This window comes from Meles meles, chromosome 6, assembly GCF_922984935.1.
Source record: "Meles meles chromosome 6, mMelMel3.1 paternal haplotype, whole genome shotgun sequence".
In the NCBI taxonomy this organism is placed as follows: Eukaryota; Metazoa; Chordata; class Mammalia; order Carnivora; family Mustelidae; genus Meles; species Meles meles.
Genome location: NC_060071.1, coordinates 40,373,377 through 40,398,738, shown reverse-complemented (window position 1 = coordinate 40,398,738; position 25,362 = coordinate 40,373,377). Strand labels below are relative to the sequence as shown.

The window sequence follows — 25,362 nt, the reverse complement described above, 5'->3', positions numbered from 1 at the left end:
TAGATTCTCTCCCTCTCTCTGCCCATACTCCCACTCTTTCTCTCTCTCAAATAAATCTTTAAAAAATAAAGTTAAATTAAAAAGAAGCAAAGTAATTGTTGGGGAGGATGTGAGGAAATTGGACCCTCAGACTTAGCGGGTGGGAATGTAGAATGGTGTAGCCGCTGTAGAAAGCAGTAGGCCACTTCTTCAAAATGTTAAACTTAAGACATACCATACTCCCCAGAGATTCTACTACCAGATATATACCCAAGAGAATAGAAAACATATGTTTAGATAAAAACTTGTACATAAGTACTCATAACAGCATTATTCTTAGTAGCCAAAAAGTAGAAACAATCCAAATTGTTCACCAGCTGATCAATGGATAAATATAATGTGGTAGATCCATACAAGGGAATATTATTCAGCCATAAAAAGGAAATAATACTTACTATAACATGGATAAACCTTGAAAATATTACTCTAAGTGAAACAAGACACAAAAAGCCACATATTGTATGATTCCTTTTATATGGCATATCCAGAATAGACAAATATATATAAGTAGATTCATGATTGCCAGGACCTGGAGGACTGGGAAATGACTGCCAATGAGTATATGATGGGGTGATGATAATGTTCTGGCATTAAAGAGTAGTAATGGTTATACGACCTTGTGAATATATTCAAAAACTTAAAAGCAAAAGGAAACAAAACCCTGGTTTTAGATTTCTATGCTACTTTTTACCAGTGGTATGACTTCTTTACATTCCATTTCTTTTTTCTTTCTTTAAAAAGTGGGGATGACTTACCTACCTCTTAGGTTTGTCGTGAAGATTGAGCCGAAAGAACATAGATACAGGCAAATACAGACTTATAAATTGGGATGGTAGAACAGAACTACTTTACAGAATCTTTTTAAATTCTAAGTAAAAGGAACCAAAGCTGATTTTGAAAAAGAGCAAAAATGTTCAGCAACAGCAGCAAACAAAGGCCCAATAACATAATTCTGAAATATGCCAAATGCACTAAGGCTTCTAACACAGTCTCTACCCTTGGAAGCTATTAGTAATTTACAGAATTTTGAGAATTCTTACTAATAACCCCAAGTCTTGATAGAAGAAAATTAAATGACTATTCTTTATCTTCTCATTCTTTTGTGCAAGTAAAAAAATATGAACGAAACAAAAAGTTAAAAAAAAAAGAGGACTGTTTCTATCAGATACAAACTGAATCAAGGAACACAGGGAAACCTCCCATGTGAGTGGGGTACTATACCCCCCAACTAGGTAGATGGGCATTTAACAAAATGTGAGAATTAAAAACCTGGATGTTCCAAGGAAACACAAGAGGTTCTTACTAATCTTACTAGAAGAGGCAGGTGTTCTAAAGAGATAACAGCATATCCAGTCACATGGAAATGATAACATTTATATGAAAGGGAGTTAGTTGGCTTTATTTCAGGAATGTCGGTTTTGAGTTGAACATTAAAATAATTTAAAGGGGAAAAAATCACATGATTATCTCAATATATAAAACATACCACCAAAACCAAGAAATCTTAGATGTAAATAAAAGAGAGTCAGAAAGTCACCCATGTTAAATAAAAGAGCAAATAAAAGATCTAGACAGAATTGCAAGATAAAAATAAAAACATAACTGTGTAAACATACTATAGGAAACTAATGAATTAACAAAAAAAAAAAGAAAAGAAATAGCATGCAGAAGATGAAGACCCATAACCTAAAAGACAGAAGCAAAGATCTCATATGTACTTTTAAGTGGGAGACTTTAATGAAAAAACAAAAGCAAAAATAAGAGCAGGAAAGAGTTCAAAGACAAAGATGATTAACACAACAGAATTAGAATAACATAAAGTGCAGAGCTCAAGAAACCAATTGAGGACTAAACCAATTCTAGAACAAACTCTAGAACAAATAAATAAATTAGAAATAAAGAACATAACATGGCTAACATATGAATTATATAACAAGAAAATAGGAAAACTACAGATAGATTAAGTAGATGTTAAAAAAGAGTAAAGTTGGAAAAGATAACTAATAGATACGGGGCTAAAAATTCCTCTAGCATAATAATAATTAGTGCCCCCCAAATAGAGCACTCAACAAAGAGCAGAAAATGTATTCAAAGATGAGATAAAAGAAAATTTAGGTGAAATAAAGAATTGAATGTAGAGATAGAAAAAGTAGATGATAGGAAACAGGATGGAAAAAAGTAGAATAAGATTATCTTAAACATTCAGAGTTCAATCAGTGCTATCTAAAATTGAGAAAAGACATACATTTTCCAACTTAATGTTTTCCTTGATTTCTTTTAGACTTAGAGGATTCTTTCCAAAAACTTCCCTTATGATAAAGAAATATTTAACATATTCTGTAGTTTAATTCATTTCTTTTTGCCTTTATTACATTATAAAAAATTTAAAGTTTAATGCTTTTATTTAAAAATGTATCCCATCTTTGTAAAGTTATTAGTACTGCTCCATATTCACAGAGGGAGAAGTAGGTAGGTAGGTAATAAGCTATATGTCTACAATGATACGATGTTAACTTATTAGTAATGACAGTTTCTGGCTGGTGGCACTTGAGATATGTATCAGTCAGGATCTACTCAGGAGATAGATACTCTATCTCCTTACTTACTTTTAATAGAAATTAAAAGTTACTTTTAATAGAAAATTTAATATAAGGTATTGTTAACAGACATTAAACTGAAGTGGCAAAATAGGATATTAACTTTTTCACAGAGATGTTGACTGTGGGAAGCAGCTACCATTCCTAAGGCCACAGGAAAGAAGTTGGAATTATTAGAGTATACAAATTCACAGGAGGGGCCCTGTGGAGTTTAAACTCAGATCTCTGAGAAGGAGGTGTTGCTTATTCTAGTATTAAACCTCTGGACTCTAGGGTGAGCCCCATGGGCCTGGGATTCAAATGCCTGGTGCTAATGTCTCTGAGGAGGGTACAAAAAGGCTGTTTGGGATAATAAGTGAGGTAAAAAAACAATGTTATTTTGTTCTAGATGGCTAGCCAGAACAGAGAATACCTTTCCAGTTATTAGAAGTATTCCTGTGTCTCTCAATATAGACCTTTTGAAAGTTTTCATTTATACTGATCTTGTGCAATTTTTAAAAATTTATTGCTAGCTATTTTAGTTTAGTTTTATGCCTATAAGTGAAAACTTTTCTTCTATGCTATCTTATGACTGGTTTTAGTTTGTGTATAAAAAGGACTCTTAGTTTGTTAGTTTTTTCACCTTCGTTGTATATAAGCTTCTCTAAATAGCTCTTAGAGAAATCGGCTTCATATTAGGTGGGAGTCTTTTTCCAATACACTTATTTCTCTTTATTGCCAAGTACCATTTTTTTCCCCCCTGAACTATTATTGGAAAAGACTGGTCTCTCTGTTTCTACCCCTGTCCCATCACCAATTCATTCTCAACACAGTTGCTAATATAATACTTTTAAAACTTAAATCATATCATTATCCTGCTCATAACCCTTAAATGATCATTCACTGTTCTTCAGATAAAATTCAGATTCCTTAGCATAAACTACAAGGCTTTTTGTCTTAGTCTGCTTGGGCGTTAAGAACAAAGTATCATAGACTGGTGGCTTAAACAACAGAAATTTATTTTCCCACAGTTTGGAGGCTGGGAAGTCCAAGATTAAGGTGCTAGCCAATTCACTTCCTGGTGAGTGCTCTCTTTCTGGTGTGCAGATGCCCACCTTCTTGCCCATGTCCTCACATGGCCTTTTTTGTGTTTGTACTCCAGAGGGAGGATGGAGAACATACTCTTCTTTCTCCTAAGGCCACTAATCACATCAAAAGGGCCTGACCCTCATGACCTGATATAATCTTTGTTACCTCCCAAGGGCCCTACATCCAAATACCAGCATACTGTGAGGTAGGTCTTCAAAATAAGAATTTGGGGGGGACACATTCAGTCCACACTGCTCTAAATGATCTGATCCCTGCCTATCTCTTTAACCTCTTCTAGTGGCATTCTCCAGAGTCCCTTCACACACCGGCCTCTTTTAAATTTCTCAAACACATCGGGCTTCTTTCTACTTAAGAATCTTTACACATGCTGTTCTCTGCCTAGAGGCTCTTCCTTAGGCTGTTTAAATGAGAGATTTTTTTGTCCTGTAAGTCTCAGTTTATTTTTTAATTTTATATTTATTTTTATTTTTATCTTTTAACTCTCAGCTTAAATATCCCCTTTCTCAGAATCCACATATGTGAGCATGTCTCCTCTAATTAATTGTCAACTCACTGAACTTACTAATCTATTACAAATGTGTATCTACGTATGTATACATACTTTTATTCTTCTACTTTTGTAATGATCAGAATCCTCCATAATACTTTTTCCAGCAGAAAAAAATTCTGTTGATATTTTCAGATCATGTTGACTCCATACTCTTTGGTTTTTATTTTGGTAAAATATATATAAAATAAAACTTTACATTTAAACCATTTTTAAGCATACAAATCAGTGACATTAATTTCATTCACAGTGTTGTATACTGATAAACTTTTTTTAGCCTCTTTACTTCACAGTCAAGCTTTTGCTTTTGCTTGATCATATACTGTTGAGAAAATAATACTCACATACATTGTTGTACTTTGACAATACCTTTAAGAATTTAAAGGCCACATAAAATTTAATGCCATAATTCCAGTTCTAGGAATGATTTGTATTTAAGACACCTATACATAGATTTTCATTGCAGACAGCAAAGGTTTGGAAACAACCTAAATATCCATCATTAGGGAAGGAGCTCATTTAATGAATTATGGTATAATTATACCATGAAATACTACTCAGTTATTAGGTTATGGAACAGTTCTGTATGTAATTACATGGAATGATTTCCAAGAAGAAAGCAAGGTGTAGAGAGCATTGTTGTATAGTATGCATGCTATGGTTTGTGTACTCCCCGCAAAAGATATTATGCTGTAATTTTTCTAGATTAAAGATAGAGCAAAAACTGGTGGTTGCCTCAAGGATAAGAAACCAGATGACTAAAGCTTCAAGGGTAGGATGGAGACATTCTCATTGAAAGAATAATAAAAAATACTGTGGGAATAGAGATGAATGTTTCTGGCTGAAACTATGGGGAAGACTTTTTGAAAAACAAAGATTTTTTTTTTAAAAGCTTGGTATTGCTTTTATCTAATAAAAATAGCACACATATTGACAGGTAGTTACGATAGATGCTGCTGTGAGAGATGTAAAATGATTTTAGTTACAAGTGGAATTTTTTTTTTTTTAAGGTGGTGATAGTGGACTGGATGGGTTAGGAGGACCAGGTGTACAACTAGGAAGCCCAGACAAGAAAAAACGCAAGACAAATACACAGGTAAATTGACATTTTCTTTAATAATGGCTTTGTTCACTGATAAGATCAATCTGATGAGGTAAATTTACATTTGGTCATGGGTTTGTTTCCTCTCCTCTTCATAACCTAATCGTGAATTCTGCAGGAATTTTTTTTTTTTTTTTAATTCTGCAACTAGTGGCTGTTGTTGGCCTATAGGTCTAAAGTGAGTATTGCAAGAAAGAAGTGTAGGCAGATAAGTGAAAATGCTTATTCTTAAATCTAACTTAAAAACCACACGTAACTGTAGTTCTACTAAAAGATTGTGAAATCTGGGGACACAGGTTTAACTTGAAGTAGTGTTCAGCTGTTGACAGTAATTCAGTAGTACATACGTGTCATTAAGCAATTGTGGTGGAAGAATCTTTTGTGTATAACCTGTGCTTAGATAACCATTATAAGAACAGGCTTCTGTGCTTTTATCCCTTATAACGTTGAAGCACTCTTTCTATTTTAAAGACTACGAGAAAGTAAGATGTGTATTCAGATTATTTCCATTTTGGCCACCATCTGTTAAACTTCCAGTGTGACTAAAACTGGAAGTTTATTTTTCCATTCTGAGGCCAAGAGCATAGTGCTTGGGGAATACTTTAATAGCTACTCCCTGAAGTTAAGCTAACAAAAAAACTTAGATTGTGTTTATTGTTACTTAATTTTATGGTTTAAGTGAAAGGTTCCAGAATTACAGTTAAGCGTATTAAATGAAAGTTACATAATGAAGCTTCTTTTGAAGTTTAAATACCTTTGGAATTTGAAGTAACAATGAGTTTGAGCTCAGAAAAGCATACCTCCTTTCCTTTCTTAAGGAAAGAAGTCTACACATTTTAATCATTAACTATAATTAAATATGAAAACTATTTGGAATTGAAAGGTCAAATGAATTAGATTTTCATAAAAAAAGCAAGAGAAATTTGATTAAAGCTAGGTTGTTACATGTTAAGGTAACAGTTTTAATAACTTCTTTGATCGAAACATGTCCTTTACTCTACATTCTCATTTCAGGGGCCTTCTTTTCCTCCATTGTCTGAGTATGCTCCACCACCGAATCCAAACTCTGACCATCTAGTGGCTGCTAATCCATTTGATGACAACTATAATACTATTTCCTATAAACCACTACCTTCATCAAATCCATATCTTGGCCCTGGTTATCCTGGCTTTGGAGGCTATAGCACATTCAGAATGCCACCTCACGTACCTCCAAGAATGTCTTCCCCATACTGTGGTCCTTACTCACTCAGGAATCAGCCACACCCATTTCCTCAGAATCCTTTGGGCATGGGTTTTAATCGACCTCATGCTTTTAACTTTGGGCCACATGATAATTCAAGCTTTGGAAATCCATCCTATAATAATGCACTAAGTCAGAATGTTAACATGCCTAATCAACATTTTCGACAAAATCCTGCTGAAAACTTCAATCAGATTCCTCCACAGAATGCTAACCAAGTTTCCAACCCTGACTTGTCATCTAACTTTGTCCCTGGAAATAATGCAAATTTTACTTCTCCATTAGAATCTAATCATTCTTTTATTCCTCCCCCAAACACTTTCAGTCAAGCAAAAGCACCACCCCAAAAACAAGACTTTAGTCAAGGAGCAACCAAAAATACTAATCAAAATTCCTCTGCTCATCCACCTCACTTAAATATGGATGACACAGTGAATCAGAGTAATATCGAATTAAAAAATGTTAATCGAAATAATGCAGTAAATCAAGAGAATAGCCGTTCGAGTACCACAGAAGCTACAAATAACAGCCATGCCAATGGGACACAGAATAAACCGCGACAACCTAGAGGTGCCCCAGATACCTGCACCACTGAAAAAAGCAATAAATCGTCTCTTCACCCAAGCCGTCATGGCCACTCTTCTTCTGACCCAGTGTATCCTTGTGGAATTTGTACAAATGAAGTGAATGATGATCAGGATGCCATCTTGTGTGAAGCCTCTTGTCAGAAATGGTTTCATCGGATCTGCACTGGAATGACTGAAACCGCTTATGGCCTCCTAACTGCAGAGGCCTCAGCAGTATGGGGCTGTGACACCTGTATGGCTGACAAGGATGTCCAGTTGATGCGCACTCGAGAGACTTTTGGTCCACCTGCAGTGGGCAGTGATGCTTAATCACCGGCATTAACTAAAGGGTCCCCTCCCCCCCCGTGTCTTACAGAGGTTCAGTGACACAGGGTTTTAATGTTTTACATTATTTTTTTAAATGCACACAAAAAGATTATTTACCTTTTAGTTTTTGTTAATATTCTACTTCATTACCAGTGCAAATTTTATATTGTCCTTGTTTGTTATCGTAAATGAGAATAATGTATATGGGGTGCTTTAGAAAGTACTATACTAATAAATGTTAGTTGGTGGTGGTGGTGTTAATCATAAACATAAAAAAGCCTCTTAAAGCTTCAAAATAATATATAGCAAATGTAGGCAAGTTTTGACTTTAGAAAGTTAGAATCATTGAAAAATGTACATTGCAGAGCTGAACTTTGGTAATATTACATTAAATGGTTCAAAATTTTTTCAAGGATTTACTTGACATGTTTTCAGGTAAAAATATGTGTAGCTATAACATGGAAGAAAGCATACATTTTAATGGATGTTTTAAAAAAAATAATAGAGTATGTTACCAGATTTCTTCCCACTAGGGTCTTTAGTGACTTTCCTATTTTCAAGTCAGTCTTTTCAAGATATCTGTTTATACAGATATGAGACAGATGTTAACATATAGTAGATGCTCAATAAGTACTTGTTCATTAAGTTGTGGATTGTATCACATGAAATTGCCAATATTAGATCAGTTGAAAAAGGACTGCAGTTAATAGAGTTGAAGTGAAATGTGTTTCTAGTTGTGCTGTTTAGAATTACAATAGTATTATGCTTTTCATTCAGTTTCCTTTGATTATTGAGTTGCTTTGTTATTGTTTTCCAGAGAAATAAATAACATAGTACCTTCGGAAGAATTGCGAATACTTCTTTTAATACAATTTCAAGCCAGGACATACTGCCCATGACATAGGTGGAAACATCAAGTTGGCCTTAGGAAGCTCAGCTGGTGAGACCTGCTCAGTGATGGTTTGAAAAATCTTGTTCTGGGGATTTGGATTCAAAGACAAGCCTCGGGGGAGATCAGAATCCATTTTGAGCAAAGACCAATTAAGAGCCAGGGTGAAAGCTAACTTACAAACAACAATTTTAAGGCCTTGCAGTAGATAGGAGTTTCTCTTATGACTGGGGAATGTGTAAAGATGGACTCAAGAGCATCCTCCTGGGTGATGATCAAGAACAGAGACAGAGGTGTACTTGCTGAGACTTAAAACAGTGGAAACTTATTTTTAGAGAGGATCATGACCTGTGACCAAAAAAACACACACACAAAAACAAACAAAATCCAACAAGATACTGTTTGAGGATTGATAGCAATTCATACAATGGTTGGATGTTGGTGAAGCTCCCAAACTTGTACCATCATTATCATTGTGACCAAAAAAGTTCTGAAGTCCACACAGTGATCTGCAAAAGAGTAATTAATTACTACTGTTTAAACCCTAGTGAAGCAGCAGCAGCAGCAGCAGCAGCAGCAGCAGCATATCGCCAAGAAATTAAAATTGTGCGCGAAACGCTTGATTAAAAAAATATTCTTTGGTTAATAAACATGAACCTACACTTTTACGTGACAGCACTTGACCTCGCATGCCACAAGCCACTAAAGCAAAATTAATTGAATTGGGATTTTAAATTTTGTCATATCCATTATAGTCACCAGACCTTTATCCAGCAAACTACCATCATTTTCATATTTGAAGCTTTTTTAAATAAACAACATGTTCTCCAATTAAGAAACAGTAATTGGAGGGATATGAACAATTTATATGACAAATTTTATAAAAATGAAATATTTAATATCCTACTAGAAGAAAATTATTAATGCTCATGATGCATATTTTGATTAAATAAAACTTATTTTTTTAAATAGTGTTTTAATTTTGACCTACAAAAACAGCAATTTCATATGGTACAAGGTAGTAGAAGGTTTTCTCCATTTACCTGTGACTAGTTAGAGGTGAGTACAAAATATTTTCAATATAGCTGTAAATTATATATCTTTACAATTTTAGGAAATAAAATGATACAAACTCTTATACTAGGTACTCCTTGGTGTGACAACTTTACCAATTGAAGCAGGTGAAAATGCAGTATTTTTGGCTGACTCCGACTTTTGATGTATTTAGTAGCATTTTTGAAGATCCCATGTTGCTTGCTTTATATTTGAAGTACACGATTTTCTAAATGTTTAAGGATCTATTTATGTTGTTCTTGAAATCTTGAAATCCTAGTGAGTGCTGGTTTTGAAGACACTTCCAGTGTCTTCAGGAGTTAACATTTTACATGATAGTACTTGAGTTGTACTTACTGTTAAAATTGATTATGCATTTTCTTAAGCCATCTGTTGCTTATAGTTTCAGTAGTTGTTTTGTGAAAGTGAAGTAACCTCTCCCAAGCTAGTCTAAAGGTACTTGATTTGTAATGTGATTCTTTTCCATTTCCAAATAGCCGTTTTTAAAAACTTACAAGTGAATTTTTATTGAAGTATTTAGATCTTCTGAGCACCTTATTTAAGTAAGAGTCTGTAAATATTCAGAGAAAAACCCGTGGTTGACTGACTGTGAGTCACAGGTAAACTATAACCATAGTTTGTGAATGTTTTCATGTATTCAAATTACTTTTCTTAACTAGTTACACATTTGTTCTTATATGATTACTAAGTCAAAATTTAGATGGTTTTTGATAGGAAAAGTGATGAAGTATAAGAATGTCCAATTTGACCCAAAAAAGACTATTATCCAAATTGATAAGGCTTTGTTAGGACAAGTGATGAGCTACCTTAAACATTTTCAAATATTCAGTAATGAAAAGAAATGTACTTAGGTAGAATAATCTTCCAGTAGCATTGCACTGTTTTTTTTTTTATATAATCCTTTTCCTTCACTGAAGGCCTCATCTCACATGCACACATACACACAAAGATACACACACACACAACTGAGCAGGAAAACATGGTTTCTCCTATATTCTCGAGTTTTGTCCAAGTTCAACCTGGCTAACTCTCAGCAGCTAGGCTCTCTCGTGACAGCTAGATTACTGATAGTTTTAAAGCATCTATTCCTTTCCCAGAACTTGCTTTATTCATTTTACTAGAGAATTCCTAATCTACTTACTTGTCGATCTACTGGACTCACTAATGCTGAAACAGCTTAGCTTGTGAAAGAAAAATTATTCTTCAGATAGAGTGCTTAGAATTAGTTTTGTGATTGATGTTTTCCTTTGGTGCGAAATACTTTTGGAGTACTGCTATTAGGATTCTTGTTACCCAAATTAGAAGATTATGTACATAAAGCAAGATTTTCTTCTAGTGGGGCTTACTCTTCCTGGATTAACAAAATATAAAGAAATCTGATTTTTTTAAAGACTTCCAGCTCTGGTAGGAAAAAACCTCAGTAGTGTGGGTCACCATGAATTCTGCTGATTTTAGTCATCCAAATAAGTATCAGGAGTCTTCATCTAGAATTCTTTCAAACTTGTTTGTCTTGAACATATTAAAAGTGCTAGTACTTATTGTCTAGCGTACTATAGTAATTGTATTTAATAGTTAAAAAATGTAAGTAATAATTTTTTAAGGGAGCTCTAAAGAATTTTTGGATTTTTTTTACAGTGTATAGAGGTTTCATATGCATGAGCATTCGTGCTATTTTGATTTTTTTTTTAATTAAAAGGTTCAATTAAGGGCATCCAGGCTCCCAAATGTCATTTGTAAATAGTGGTTTGGAACATTATATAAAGTGATTAGATTGTTAGGAAAGCTCATAAAGGCTTATTTCAATCATAATGTAGTTAACCACTAGTATCGTGCTGAGCACTCAGTTTTCTTTAGGGAACCAATCAATGTAGGAGGTAGAAAGAAACAGGGGTCTTTCCTTTTACCTGGTGGGATTCAGGAAAGCTAGGTTTCTTGGTGTTAGTGTTTCCTAGTTGTCCTCTTACCTAGTTGTCTAAACCCTCCAGTGGAATACTATATAAGCCAACTTGCCTTTTCCCTTACTGGATGCTCTGTGCTTCAAAATTTCATCTTTTTTCTCCATTCAGAATTCCCATTTTTTCCCCTGTGGTTATGGCTGGCTAGATTTTAAGGGAAAAATGTTTTCCACCAAGATGTGAATGAAGATAGTGGGATTAAACATTTTTAAAGACTGCTTATTAGTTCAGAATGAATTTTTATCTAATAGGATTTCAGACAATATGACCACATCTCAGGCACTGTGGGAAGCAGTATTTTTTATTGAATTGGTGGATGCCTCTTGAGAGTACTTCCCAATTTCCTTTAGATTGTTTTTTTATAGTTTTTTCCCCTCAACTTTTGAACTCAGAGGTTTTTTCTCATTTCAGAATTAGTAACTTCTCCTTTTCCCCTATTCTGTTTAGAAGTCACATCTGCATTTTTCTAACTCTTGGTACAGAGATGGAAGTTTAGAGGTACTTCTGGAGTAGGGAGACGAGGGCTGGCATTAACATCTCCCCTGACATACAGTCTAGGGGAAATGAACAGTGGCTATCTCTAAGCCAGACGCGAGCTCATCAGAGGCTGCCTGTATTTCTTTGATAATTTTTAATGAAACCCAATGGATAAGCTTCATCTTTATCATAGTTTGTCAAAATACATTACTTGCAATTATATTAAAACTTATTCTGAAGTCTTGTACTTTCCTTGTTCTGTAGGTGACATAGATGATGTTGCTTGTTAGTTAACATATCTTTTATAAAAGAAAGTCCTGCTTCTTATCATGATGTATGTGACTTAAATGACTGTTTCATATTAAAACTATTTCTTCCTTATGTACTGTTTACATATACCTCTTTTTGGGATATTAGTTCAGTACTTTTATACAAATCTGAGTGTGTTCCACATTGGTGACATGTATTTTTGCAGTAATTTTTTGTTTTGTTCTTAGAGCATGTCTAAAGTAACACATGCACTAGTGCTGTGGTCTGTGGCAAAATTACTGTAATTCAAATTGGAAAATAAAATGTTTCCAGACTTTGTCCAACATTTATTCCTATGGCAAAGGAAATTACTATGTAATACTAATTATTTCTTATGCTGGTATGTTTAAGCTACTCTATGAAGTATGTGAAACATCAATATTTATGGATTAGTAGATGGCCTGATGTTTTGAAATGGGAAAGAGGGTAAAATTTGGTGTTAGCAATTCATAACGCTAATAATACAATAAATACTTCTTAAATTTTTGATTTTCCTTTCACAGTTATAACTTATCAAGGAATTAATATCTTAATTGCTTGTGAATATTAGGATTTTTCTTAGCCCTTACCATTAAAATTACATACTAGACTTTGAACCTACTCTGATCTCTTCCAACCAAAAAAGATACCATTCATTTCACCTTAACCAAAATAATAAAAATACTAATCTTCATTTGTTAAAAAGCAATTATGATACCATAGAAGTCCTATGATTTACTTAGAATCTGTAACCATTGATGCAAGGACTTGAGTGGTGGTTGCTTTGTATTATCTGATGAAAGGTTTATTAATAAAAGTCATAATCAAGATATTTTAAAAAATGTTTAATCTTAGGAAAATATTAAGCTTTATAGAGCATTTATTTGAGAATACTATTTTAAAAGCATTCTCTTGGCTTTAAAACAAATACCCAAAAGAATTATAATAGGTAATACTTGGCCAATGCAAATTGTATATTTGAAATTGTATACTTGAAAGCAAAAAAAAAAAAAAAAATGCTTTGAGTGCTTAAACTGCATATCTTTTTAAAGTATTCAAATTTTAGACTTTTATCAATTCAAACTACCCTGAATAAGTTTTTACTATATTAATGATGTATATTACAATATAAATGTTTACCTATTTATGTTAATGATATCTCTATACAGCATCATTTTTGGCATGGATGTTGCGGTGTATTTTGTACATTTGATTATCAGCTATTAATAAGATTGACAGCAATAAATCTGATTCAGTTCTTGATATTTTAAAAAATGCCATATACCATACTATGGCACAATTCCATTATATTTGATTTGAATGCCCAGTGTTTACATGGGTCTATTTTGGGGTTAAAAATTTAGAATTACATATTAGGGATTAATTTTTTTCCCTGGCATCTTCACATATAATCTCTGAGAAATGAGTCTCTTTCTAATTAAGTCATAGAGGTTTAAAGAAGTATTAGTATTAAATGATTCATGAATTGCTTTGTGGAAAAGTTTAAAGTATGAAATGATGAGGTTACCCCCAAATTGTTTCTTTTCTTTGTATGGTTTTGTACAGGTTACAGTTTTCAGAGGAATAAAATTGGCTTGGTAACTAATTGAATATAGTGGGTAATAGATAGTTTGTCTAAGGGCTTCCAAGTATTAAACCAAAAATTCTCAATTTTGAATTACTTTTTAATAATTACTATTAATAGTGGTAAGCCAATTTTCCTTTTTCTTTTTCCTTTTTCTTTTAAGATCTTTAATTCTTATAGTTTCCTCCTTTTGATCCCTTTCTTTCTTCCTCAGACACCATGGTAGAATTTAAGAGAAGTTTAACTTATCTTCCGCATTTTAGTTTTTTATTCTCAGAAAAGTAGTAAGACAAGTAGAGGTTCTACTGTCAAGACAGTCTGTGTTATTGTTGGCCATTCTTTCCAAGGTTCATACTAAATGTCATTTGTGCATTGTATAAAGAATGTTATTTATCAGTATTTAGACCTACTATTAGTAGAAATTATGTATGGCAGGCTTTCTTGAACAATATGTATTGTAAGTTTGTTCCTATAGTGTTATGCCTCAGATTCTTTTAAATAAAGCTAGTTTTTAAAGAGAAAAATAATTTTTTTTAAAGTGCTTGATTTTCAACAGGACAATCTTAGGTTATAGATATGACAGTCTTGGCTTTGGGCAGGAAATGTTCCAGGAAACATTTACCAGAGCAATAGCCTACAATTTACCAGGAATTTCATTTTATACTGAGTACCAAACTATTACTTTTGGACAGGCCTAGTTATATGGATTCTTTTTCCCCCCCCATGAAGTTTATACATAACACCGAGTCCTGAGTTTCTCTTTAAAAAGCTGAGCATAACCTGTCTCTGTCTTGATTTTAACAGATTAGGACTTCAGTTCTGTTAACAGAAAATTAATTGGAGAGGAGTTCTACAACCTCAGCAGCTTAACAATCTCTGAAATGGAGACACCACTGTAGCAATATTAAGATCAGATCATGTTTACAAAATACCTCTAAAATTTGTTGGAAATAACCATTAGCTGTCTAGAGTCTTACATGGGAAGATGCATGTGAATGTGTTGATGCAACTTGGCATAAGTTAAAATAGCAATAAGATAAAATTACATCAAGATAAAATTTGAATGCATGAAAGACCTATTTAAATATATGGAAGGGGATGCCTGGGTGGCTCAGTCATTTAAGTCTAACTCAGGCTCAGTTAGGTCTTTTTGTTTGTTTGGTTTTTTGTTTTTGTTTTTAAGTAGGTTCCATGCCCAGTGTGGAGCCCAATGCAGGGCCTATTTTATGACCCCAAGATCACGACCTGAGCTGAGATTAGGAGTTTGATCCTTAACTGGCTGAACCATCCAGGTACCCCTCAGTTCAGGTCTTGATCTCTGGGTTGTGGTAGAACATTCTAGCCCTGTGTTAGGCTCCATTGGGGAGTGGAACCTACTTTAAAAATCAGTCAACTAATTAAGAATTAATAAGTAATAACACGGAGGACATTAGGAGAAGGAAAGGAAAAGTGAACTGGGGGAAATTGGAGGGGGAGATGAAACATGAGAGGCTGTGGACTCTGAGAAACAAATGGAGGGTTTTGGAGGGGAGGGAGGTGTGGGGTTGGGTGAACCTGGTGGGTATTATGGAGGGCACGTATTGCATGGAGCACTGGGTGTGGTGCATAAACAATGAATTCTGGAACACTTAAAAAATGTAAGATTAAAGAAAAAAAAAAGAAAATTCCATCTCCCAACCAAACCCACTAGCCTTCTTTCAATGTAAAAACATCTATCAAATCAATTGCACACGTTAAAGAAATCTTAAATATTAAGTTTAAAAACAAAAAAGTGAATTAATTAAGAATTAATTAATGGACAAATGGGGCACGTGGCTGGCTCAATTGGAAGAATGTGGGGCTCTTGATCTTGGGTGGTGAGTTTGAGCCTCATGTTGGGTATAGAGGTTATTTAAATAAAACCTTTAAAAATTTATTAAATATATGGAAGAAAAAAAATCAATAAAAACGTGTTTATTTTACCTGCTGTAGAAGAAAGAAAGCTATACAGAGACTTCTGATCAAATAACATCTTGAATGGTTGCTCTAAAGCACCCCCTCTGTTCCAAACATAGCATGATAAACATAAAAAGAGAAAATTGGGTTCAAAATCAAAAAATATATCCAAGGGCAAGAAACAAAGGAAGACACCATGAACCACGCTGAAGCAGCTGCTTGCCTGACTCTAGGTACAGAACAGAATTTCTAATCAGGCAGGGTAATGAGACCTAAAATTGCTACTCTGTTTCAAAACTTGTGAGATGTGATTACAGTACTAGAAGAGAAATGTATACCTTTAGATAATTTTTGAGCCCAAATATAATGAACTAAGCACTGATCTCAAGAGGATAAGGGAAAAAAATGCTAAGGAAAGTAGAAGGAAGAAAATAACAAAAAACAGGAAATAAAAACTAAGAGAGGAAAAATAAAACCACAAACATTATTTAAAAGAATAATAAAATCAATGATCCTCTGATGAAATGAAATTTTTTAAATAACAGAAATAACAGGAATGAAAAAGGGGACCCAAACAGCACTGCTTTGGGTGAAAGGCCAAGTTAGGATTCCTCTCCCTTGACGCACCACTTGTGAAGGAGACTAAGCAGCAAAACCAAATGATATGTGGAGCTCCAGCTCATGTAGGAAGATGTGGGCCAAAGGTGGGCAGAAGTGCCCAGTTTGCAGTTTGCTCAGTTAGTAACTGGTATCACCAAAGACACTAGTTATCACCAAAGAACTGACACAGTGAATCAGCACATAACGCTTGGCTGAATTGGGTTTCTAGGCCACAACTTGGAGAGAACTTAAAACTGCTAGAAAGGATGAACCTTGAGGAAAGAAAGAAAAATAAAATGTAAGAAAAAAGCCACTGTAAATCAAAGTTTCAAATTTGTGAAGAAACATAATGATAAGATGGTTAACCAACACCTTTTGGAATTGCAATCCACACAAGATGAAAATAATAGAGTAGACTGAAAAGGACTTTAAGAGAAGTACGTATTGGGATCCTGAAAGCCAAACTAAAGAGTAAAAACTGCAGTTATAAAATTTGCTAAGTAGACATTCATTTATTCAACATTTATTGTTTTTTATGTGTCAGGCCATGTTCTAGATGCTAAAATATAGCAGTAAATCAAACAGACAAAAATTACCACCCTCAGGAGATTGTCATTCGAGAGGGAATAAATGCTATACACAAAAAAGGGCACGAGATAGAAAAAGCTGAACCTGGTGGGTCAAGAGGTTCAAATTCTTAATTTTTAATATCTCAATGAAGAAGTTAGGGATACCATCATACAGATAACTGGGGAAGAAAATTCCAGGCACAGGTGACAGCAGATACAATGATCCTGTGAAAAGAGCATGCTCGGCAATTTGTACTTTTAATGCCATTCCGATCAAAATTCCACCGGTAGTTTTCAAAGAGCTGGAGCAAATAATCCTAAAATTTGTGTGGAATCAGAAGAGACTCCGAATTGCTAAGGGTCAGGGGTGGGAGGTTGGGGGAACAGGTGGTGGGTGATGGGGAGGGCACGTTTTGCATGGAGCACTGGGTGTTGTGCAAAAAGAATGAATACTGTTACGCTGAAAAAATTAATAAAAAGGGAAAAAAAAAAGGAAATGTTGAAAAACAAAAATAAAACTGGCAGCATCACGTTACCTGATTTCAAGCTTTACTACAAAGCTGTGATCCCCACGACAGCATGGTACTGGCATAAAAACAGACACATAGACCAGTGGAACAGAGTAGAGAGCCTCTACTCTGAGTATGGACCCTCAACTCTATGGTCAAATAATCTTCAACAAAGCAGGAAAAAAATATACAGTGGAAAAAAGACAGTCTCTTCAATAAATGGTGCTGGGAAAATTGGATGTAGAAGAATGAAACTCGATCATTCTCTTACATCGTACACAAAGATAAACTTGAAATGGATAAAAGACTTCAACGTGAGACAGGAATCCATCAGAATCCTAGAGGAGAACATAGGCAGTAACCTCTTCAATATCAGCCACAGCAACTTCTTTCAAGATATGTCTCCAAAGGCAAAGGAAACAAAAGCGAAAATGAACTTTTGGGACTTCATCAAAATCAAAAGCTTCTGCATAGCAAAGGAAACAGTCAACAAAACAAAGAGGCAACCCACGGAATGGGAGAAGATATTTGCAAATGACAATTCAGACAAAAGGTTGATATCCAGGATCTATAAAGAACTTCTCAAACTCAACACACACAAAACAGATAATCATTATCAAAAATGGGCAGAAGATATGAACAGACACTTCTCCAATGAAGACATACAAATGGCTATCAGACACATGAAAAAAATGTTCATCATCTCTAGCTATCAGGGAGATTCAAATTAAAACCACATTGAGAAACCACTTTCCACCAGTTAGAATGGCCAAAATTAGCAAGACAGGAAACAACGTGTGTTGGAGAGGATGTGGAGAAAGAGGAACTCTCTTACACTGTTGGTGGGAATGCAAGTTGGTGCAGCCACTTTGGAAAACAGTGTGGAGATTCCTGAAGAAATTAAGAATAGAGCTTCCCTATGACCCTGCAATTGCACTACTGGGTATTTACCCCACAGATGTAGTGAAAAAAAAAGGGCCATCTGTACCCCAATGTTTATAGCAGCAATGGCCACGGTCGCCAAACTGTGGAAAGAACCAAGATGCCCTTCAACAGACGAATGGATAAGGAAGATGTGGTCCATATACACTATGGAGTATTATGCCTCCATCAGAAAGGATGAATACCCAACTTTTGGATCAACACTGGAAGAGATTATGCTGAGTGAAATAAGTCAAGCAGAGAGAGTCAATTATCATATGGTTTCACTTATTTGTGGAGCATAACAAATAACATGGAGGACATAGGGAGATGGAGAGGAGAAGGGAGTTGAGGGAAATTGGAAGGGGAAGTGAACCATGAGAGACTACGGATTCTGAAAAACAACCTGAGGGTCTTGAAGGGGTGGGGGGTGGGAGGTTGGGGGATCCAGGTGGTGGGTATTATGGAGGGCACGTATTGCATGGAGCACTGGGTGTGGTGCATAAACAATGAATTCTGTTACTCTGAAAAGAAAAAAAAAAAAGAGCATGCTCGGCACATTTCATATATATCAAGGAGGCCAGTATGCCTGGAATGGAGTGAACAGCCCATGTGTCAGGCTCTGAGCTCAGCCAGGAGTCTGCTTGAGGATTCTTTCCCTCTGCCCCTCCCCTACTTGCACATGTGTGTGCATTCTCTCTTTCTTTCTCTCTTTCAATAAATAAACTTTAAAAAAGAAGTTACTGAAGAGTTTCAGGAGAGAAGGATCATTCTGACTGCTGTGTTGAAATAGATTCAAGAGGCAGGGAGTTGAAAGACGAGGACTAGTTAGGAAGCTATTATAGTAATTCGTGTGAGATATGATGTGATTAGAACCACAAAGATAACAGTGGAAGGAGTGAAATGTGGATTTTGTTTGATCTTGATTCAAACAAAATAACTGTAAAAACACATGACTGGGGAGATGTGACTATGAACATGGATTATATGACATTGATAATTATTTTAGTTCTGTTACAATAATGACAAGTTTTTGTAATAAAACACCTATATTTAGAAAGATGAATACTAAAATACTTAATAATTCTTCAGTTTGCTTTGAAATAGTCCAGAGGGGAGAAACGGAGCCTCCCAAATCAATAAAGATGTATAAGACTTAACATGATTTTCAAATGTGGCCTAGTGATCATAGGTGTTCAAGTGGTAGTGAAGGCATGTTAGTTTATGTATCTATGTATAACTACACAGAGATAATTGTCTGGAATGATTACATGCCAAAATATTACTGTGGTTATCCCTGGATAATGGACGTATGTGTGATTTTCTCCTTGGTATTGTCAATAATAAACATGTATTCCTTTGGTCATCAAAAAACCATAATTAAATAAAGAGATAGCAAAACATATAACAGCAAAATACTAGTCAAAGGAAGCTGCTATAATGTTAGTAAAAGACAAAATAGAATTTAAGACTATTATTAAAAAGATAGGAGATAACAAGTGTTGGTGAGGATGTAGCAAGGAGGGAATCTTGGGACGCCTGGGTGGCTCAGTCAGTTAATCGTCTGCCTTTGGCTCAGGCCATGATCCCTGAGTCCTTGCTTGGCAGGGAGACTGCCTCTCTCCCTGCTTCCTGTTCACCCTCCTAGATCTCACTCTCTTTCTGACAAATAAATGAAGAAAATCTTAAAAAAAAAAAAAAGACGGGGTGGAGGGGCATCCTTTTACACTATTGGTGAGAATGAAAACTGGTACAGTCACTGTGGTAAACAAAAAGTATGGAGTTTCCTCAAAAATTTACAAATAGGACTACCATATGATTTAACGATTCCAATTCTGGTTATCCAAAGGAAATGAAATCACTATGGCAAAGATTACACACACACACACACACACACACACACACACACAGAATGTATATATATGTATGTGTATGTGTGTGTGTGTATGTATATATATATATATACACATAGACTATTAGTCAGCCATAAAAAGAAGGAAATTCTGCTATTTGCAACAACATGAATGGACCTTGAGAGCATTATGCTAAGTGAAATAAGACACAGAAGGACAAATATTATATGATCTCACTTTTATGTGGAACTTTTATGTGGAATCTAAAAAAACTGATGTTACAGACACAGAAAATGGATTTGTGGTTGCCAGAGGCAGAAGAGTGGGGGTTGAAATGGGTAAAGAGAGTCAAAAGGTATAAACTTCAGTTATAAATAAGTTCAGGGGATGTAATGTACAGCATGGTGAGTAAAGTTAACAATACTGGTATATATTTGAAAGTTGCTAAGAGAATAGATCTTAAAAGTTCTCATCATAAGAAAAAAATTATAATATGAGATGATGCATGTTAATTAAACTTATTCTGGTGATCATTTCACTATATATATATATATATATATATATATATATATATATATATATCAAGTCATCATAATATATACCTGAAACTAATAAATGTTATATGTCAATCATATCTCAAGAGAACTGGGAAAGTATTTCTGGTTATACATTTAAAAAATATAAGAACAAAAAGTATTAATAGAAGAACATTTCATAATTATAAAGGGAACAACCCACCAAAATGATAAAATAATCATGAATACATATGTTCACAACAGACTCAACATACATAAAGCAAAAGACAGAATTACAGGAGGAAAAAATAGCAATTGTGTGAGATCTTTTAAAAAAATGTGTATCTGAAAATGATAGCTCAAGTATATGTTGTATGTTAAAGAATAAACACATATCAGGATGAATTTAGAATATTTAACCAGATGTGCCAAAAAACACAGAATTTTATTACTTCACATAAAATGAACTTTGAAGATAGATAGTTTCAGGACTGGTTAATTCATCAACTCAGTATCAGGAAACCATGTAGCTTTCGCTATGATTTTCTTGGCTTTCCTCTCATGATTGAAAGATGGTTGCCACTGCTACATGTATCATTTTCTTACAGAATAACATCCAAAGCAAGCAGAAAAGGAAGCTCATGTTGCTCTATTTTTGTGAAAAAGGAGGATCCTTCAGAAGTCTCCAGCAGCCTTTCCCTTCGAGAAATAGGAATCATTAGTTTAGACCAAACATGATTCTTCCTTTGGAGCTAGACCCAACTTTTCTGAAAATATTGCCATCTAATATGCAAAGAAAATAAAAGAAACAAGGAAAAATATGGAAACAAGGAGAAAAGGAGAATGGTTTTGAGATAAGCAACCAATAGCACCTGGTCCCAAAATGAACAAGCTTGAGCTAGTGAAGAACCTGGCACCAAACAAGAAATACACATTCTTTTCAAGCATTCAAGGAATATTTGCAAAACTTTGCCTTGTCCTAAGTTATAAACGAAGTCGCAACACATTTCAAAGAACTTTTATTAGGTACGCTGTGTGGCCTGACCAAAGGTAACAAAAAGCAATCTATATATTTAGTAAATAAGAATAACCTCTTAAATAACTAATTAAAACAAGAGTTGCATGACATTTAAACCTAAGACAATTTACATACTACATATCAAAACTAAAAACATTGGTTTAGAATATAGAAAGTTACAAGGAACCTCAATCCCACCCTAACAAAAAAAGAAGTTAGATAATCTACAAAACTGTAATTTTACCTAAAATCATCAGAGAGCTGATTTCAAAAGCTACAAAGTAATCTGAATACCACAGAAGGACAAGCCTTTCCAAGGAGAGATGCAGTACATAAACTGTTTCATGGGCTGATAGACTTGTGCTAACAGAAATGTCAAAGTTCTTGAGGTAGGATTAGACCAGAAAGAAACTACACCAAAAAATTAGGAGTGTTGGAAATGGTAAAAAAAAAAAAAAAAAAAAAAAAAAGTTAAATATAGAAGGCATTTTTTCTTTTTTAAAAAACTGCTTTGACCCACACATACTCAGTCAATTGGTGTTTGAAAAGTTGCCAAGACAAGTCAGTTGAAAAATGATTCTTTAACAAATGATACTGAAATAATTAGATAACCATATGCAAAAAAAAAAAAAAAAAAAAAAGCCTGGACTTAACACATATAGCACCATATTTTTAAGAAACTCAAAAAGGAACTCAAATTTAAGACATTTAAAACTATAAAACTTTTAGATGAAAATAGAAAGACTTTGTGAATTTAGGTTAGGGAATCATTTCTTAGATAAAAATCAAAAGGGACAAATATTTTGAAAGTTGATAAATTAAGCTTTACCTAAGCCACAGAAGGTGAGGAAATATTTGAAAAACATATCTGACAGAGGACTTGTATCCAGATATACAAAAATTGCTTACAAATCAATATAAATGTAGAATATTTTTTAAATATTTTATTTGTTTATTTGACAGAGATCACAAGTAGGCAGAGAGGCAGGCAGAGAGAGAGGGGGAAACAGGCTCCCTGCTGAGCAGAGAGCCCTATGTGGGGCTCGATCCTAGGACCCTGAGATCATGACCTGAGCTGAAGGCAGAGGCTTTAACCCACTGAGCCACCCAGGTGCCCCTAGAATATTTTTAAAAAAATGATTAAAATATTTTAACAGACAATTCATGGAAGAGTGAAATGAAAAAAGCACATGAAAAGATGCTCAACTTCATTGTCTCGAGGGAAATGAAAATAAAAAGCATAAGAGAGGGGTGCCTGGGTGGCTCAGTGGGTTAAAAGCCTCTGCCTTCTGCTCAGGTCATGATCTCAGGGTCCTGGGATCGAGCCCTGAGTCGGGGTCTCTGCTCAGCGGGGAGTTTGCTTCCCGTCCTTTCTTTCTGCCTGCTTCTCTGCCTACTTGTGATTTCTGTCTGTCAAATGAATAAATAGAATCTTAAAAAAGAAAAAAAAGAAAAGCATAAGAGATACCAATACACACATTAGGTTTGCTAAAAAAATTTTCTTTAAAATAGTGCTAATAGCAATTGTACCTGAATAGCAAAATAGTTGAGACTTTGATACATTAATGGTAGAAACCCAACGTTTGTACTTTTGAAATAGTTTGGCAGTTTCTCATAAAATTAAGCATACACCCACCGTTATGACCCAGCAATGGAATTTTTCTGTTGTTTACTTTTAACCCCTTGCTAACCCGCTAAACCAAAGCTGGAAGATTCTTATGTTTTGGGGCATCTACAAGTGAAAAAAGCCTTAACCTCTGCTTGTGTCTGTGAGATACAGTCCTACCTCTGGAATGTATTAATAAATGATAAAGCTCTTAAAATAAAGGTGCACTATTCTGATTGATTTGCAACAATTGTCCAGTCTTCCCCTGAGTACACTTGGTAATGTCTAGAGATATTTTGGTCGTCACAACTTGGAGGTGTTCCTGGCATCTGGTGAGTAGAGGTCTGGTATGCAGCCAAACACCTTACACTACCCAGGATAGCCCTGTGTGACAAAGAATTATCTGCCCTAAATGCAGTAGTGACAAGGGTGAGAAACTTTAGCTTAGAGAGACTAAAAAGCACTGATATAAATTTAATAATTTCAAAATTTCCCTCCAGTAAAGAAACTATACAACAAATACTTTAAATGTGGTAATCTTTTAAAGAAAATCATTCTCACAGAAGCCGCTAAATTAGAAGCATTTCTTCAAGTTCATGCAGTCAAATCAGACTTCTTCGAAAATACAGGTTCAAAAAAGAGCTACACCTTCTACCTGATGATGTCAGTGTGAAGTAAAATACAAATGTACATTTTATTCTTTTTAAAGATTTGGATTTGCCTTCTCTTAAAGAGAATAGTTGAACTTCCTACATTTTCTATATAGAATTGATGTCATAAACTAACATGACTCCTACATATTAAGGATAAGGGACAATGAAAAATTTGGTTTGGGGCACCTGGGTGGCACAGTCCCTTGAGCGACTGTCTCGTGTTTTCGGCTCAGGTGGTGATTTCAGAGTTTGAGCTCTGGGCTCAGTGGGGAGTGTGCTTGAGATTCTCTCTCCCTCTCCTTCTGTCCCCCTCCCCAATACTCTCTCTCTCTTTCTCTAAAACAAATAAATAAATCTTTACTGTTTTTTTTTGTTTAACAATTGCTTTAGAATTCTAACAAAAATTTTAAACATCAAGAATGTATTACGTTCTACAGTGTGTCAATTTAAATGTTAACTTTAAGACCTTGAACGATCTTAAATTGAGTTAATTAATAATCTTTGGATGCTTTGATAATTTCTAAGTAATATAGAATTACTCTCTGTGCATAATTTTCATATGTACAGTTTTGGACTGGATTTCTTTGGTTATAGAGTGGTTTTTATCTTTGAGTCCTGTTAGTGAAACTTAAAGCATGAAAAGAGATGACTGTGTGCCCATATTACATGTACATATGAGCCGTACTAGTCCAATAAATGCTTGTTGTATATGACAGGTAATTCTCCACAGTCTCTTCCCAGTAGTTTCTGTGAAGTATAAGTAGTTTCTTTGGTTAAATGTGGGTGATCACGACTATCCTAGGTGCCATAGTGGCAAGGAAGCATGAAGAGGGTAGTTTTATTCTATAGTGAAGTATTTGATGTCAAATTTTAAAGGATATAAAAATGTGAAAGGATGAGGAAAATGATATAAGTCATACAGAAGGTGAACTTTATTTGCCTGGGTTCATAATAGGCACAGATACTGGTTCTAAATAGAAGCAATGAAATGTGTTAAAGTTTTTGGCAAATTATGCTTCGTTTTTATTAAGGTAATTTTTAAAAATTTAAAATAACTTTTACAAATTCAAGATAAATTTATTGCCAGCTATCATATCAATACAAATCTAGAAATTTTTCCCGTTATGTTAAAATGATAAATTGGCTTGGGGTACCTGGGTGGGTCAGGGGGTTAAGGCCTCTGCCTTCGGCTCGGGTCAGATCTCAGGGGCCTGGGATCGAGCCCCACGCTGGGCTCTCTGCTCAGCAGGGAGCTTGCTTCCTCCGTCTCTCTCTGCCCGCCTCTCTGCCTACTTGTGATCTCTCTCTCTCAGTCAAATAAGTAAAGAAAATATTTTTAAAAAGATAAATTGATTTTAGAGCCTTTAGTCTGCTGTTAATGAAAAATAGTAAGAGGGTATTCTTT

The 25,362-nt window shown here is 34.7% G+C and overlaps 1 protein-coding gene across 1 annotated transcript in view; it reads left to right on the top strand.

Annotated features, from left to right (window-relative positions):
- Positions 1-14,276, top strand: part of PYGO1 (pygopus family PHD finger 1) — a 29,218-nt gene extending 14,942 nt beyond the window's left edge. The window contains exons 2-3 of the mRNA XM_046009938.1: positions 5,283-5,368; positions 6,389-14,276. Coding sequence (XP_045865894.1) covers positions 5,283-5,368; positions 6,389-7,513 — 1,211 coding nt within the window. The 3' untranslated portion in view covers positions 7,514-14,276. The remainder of the gene's footprint in view (positions 1-5,282; positions 5,369-6,388) is intronic.
- The last annotated feature ends 11,086 nt before the right edge of the window (positions 14,277-25,362 follow it).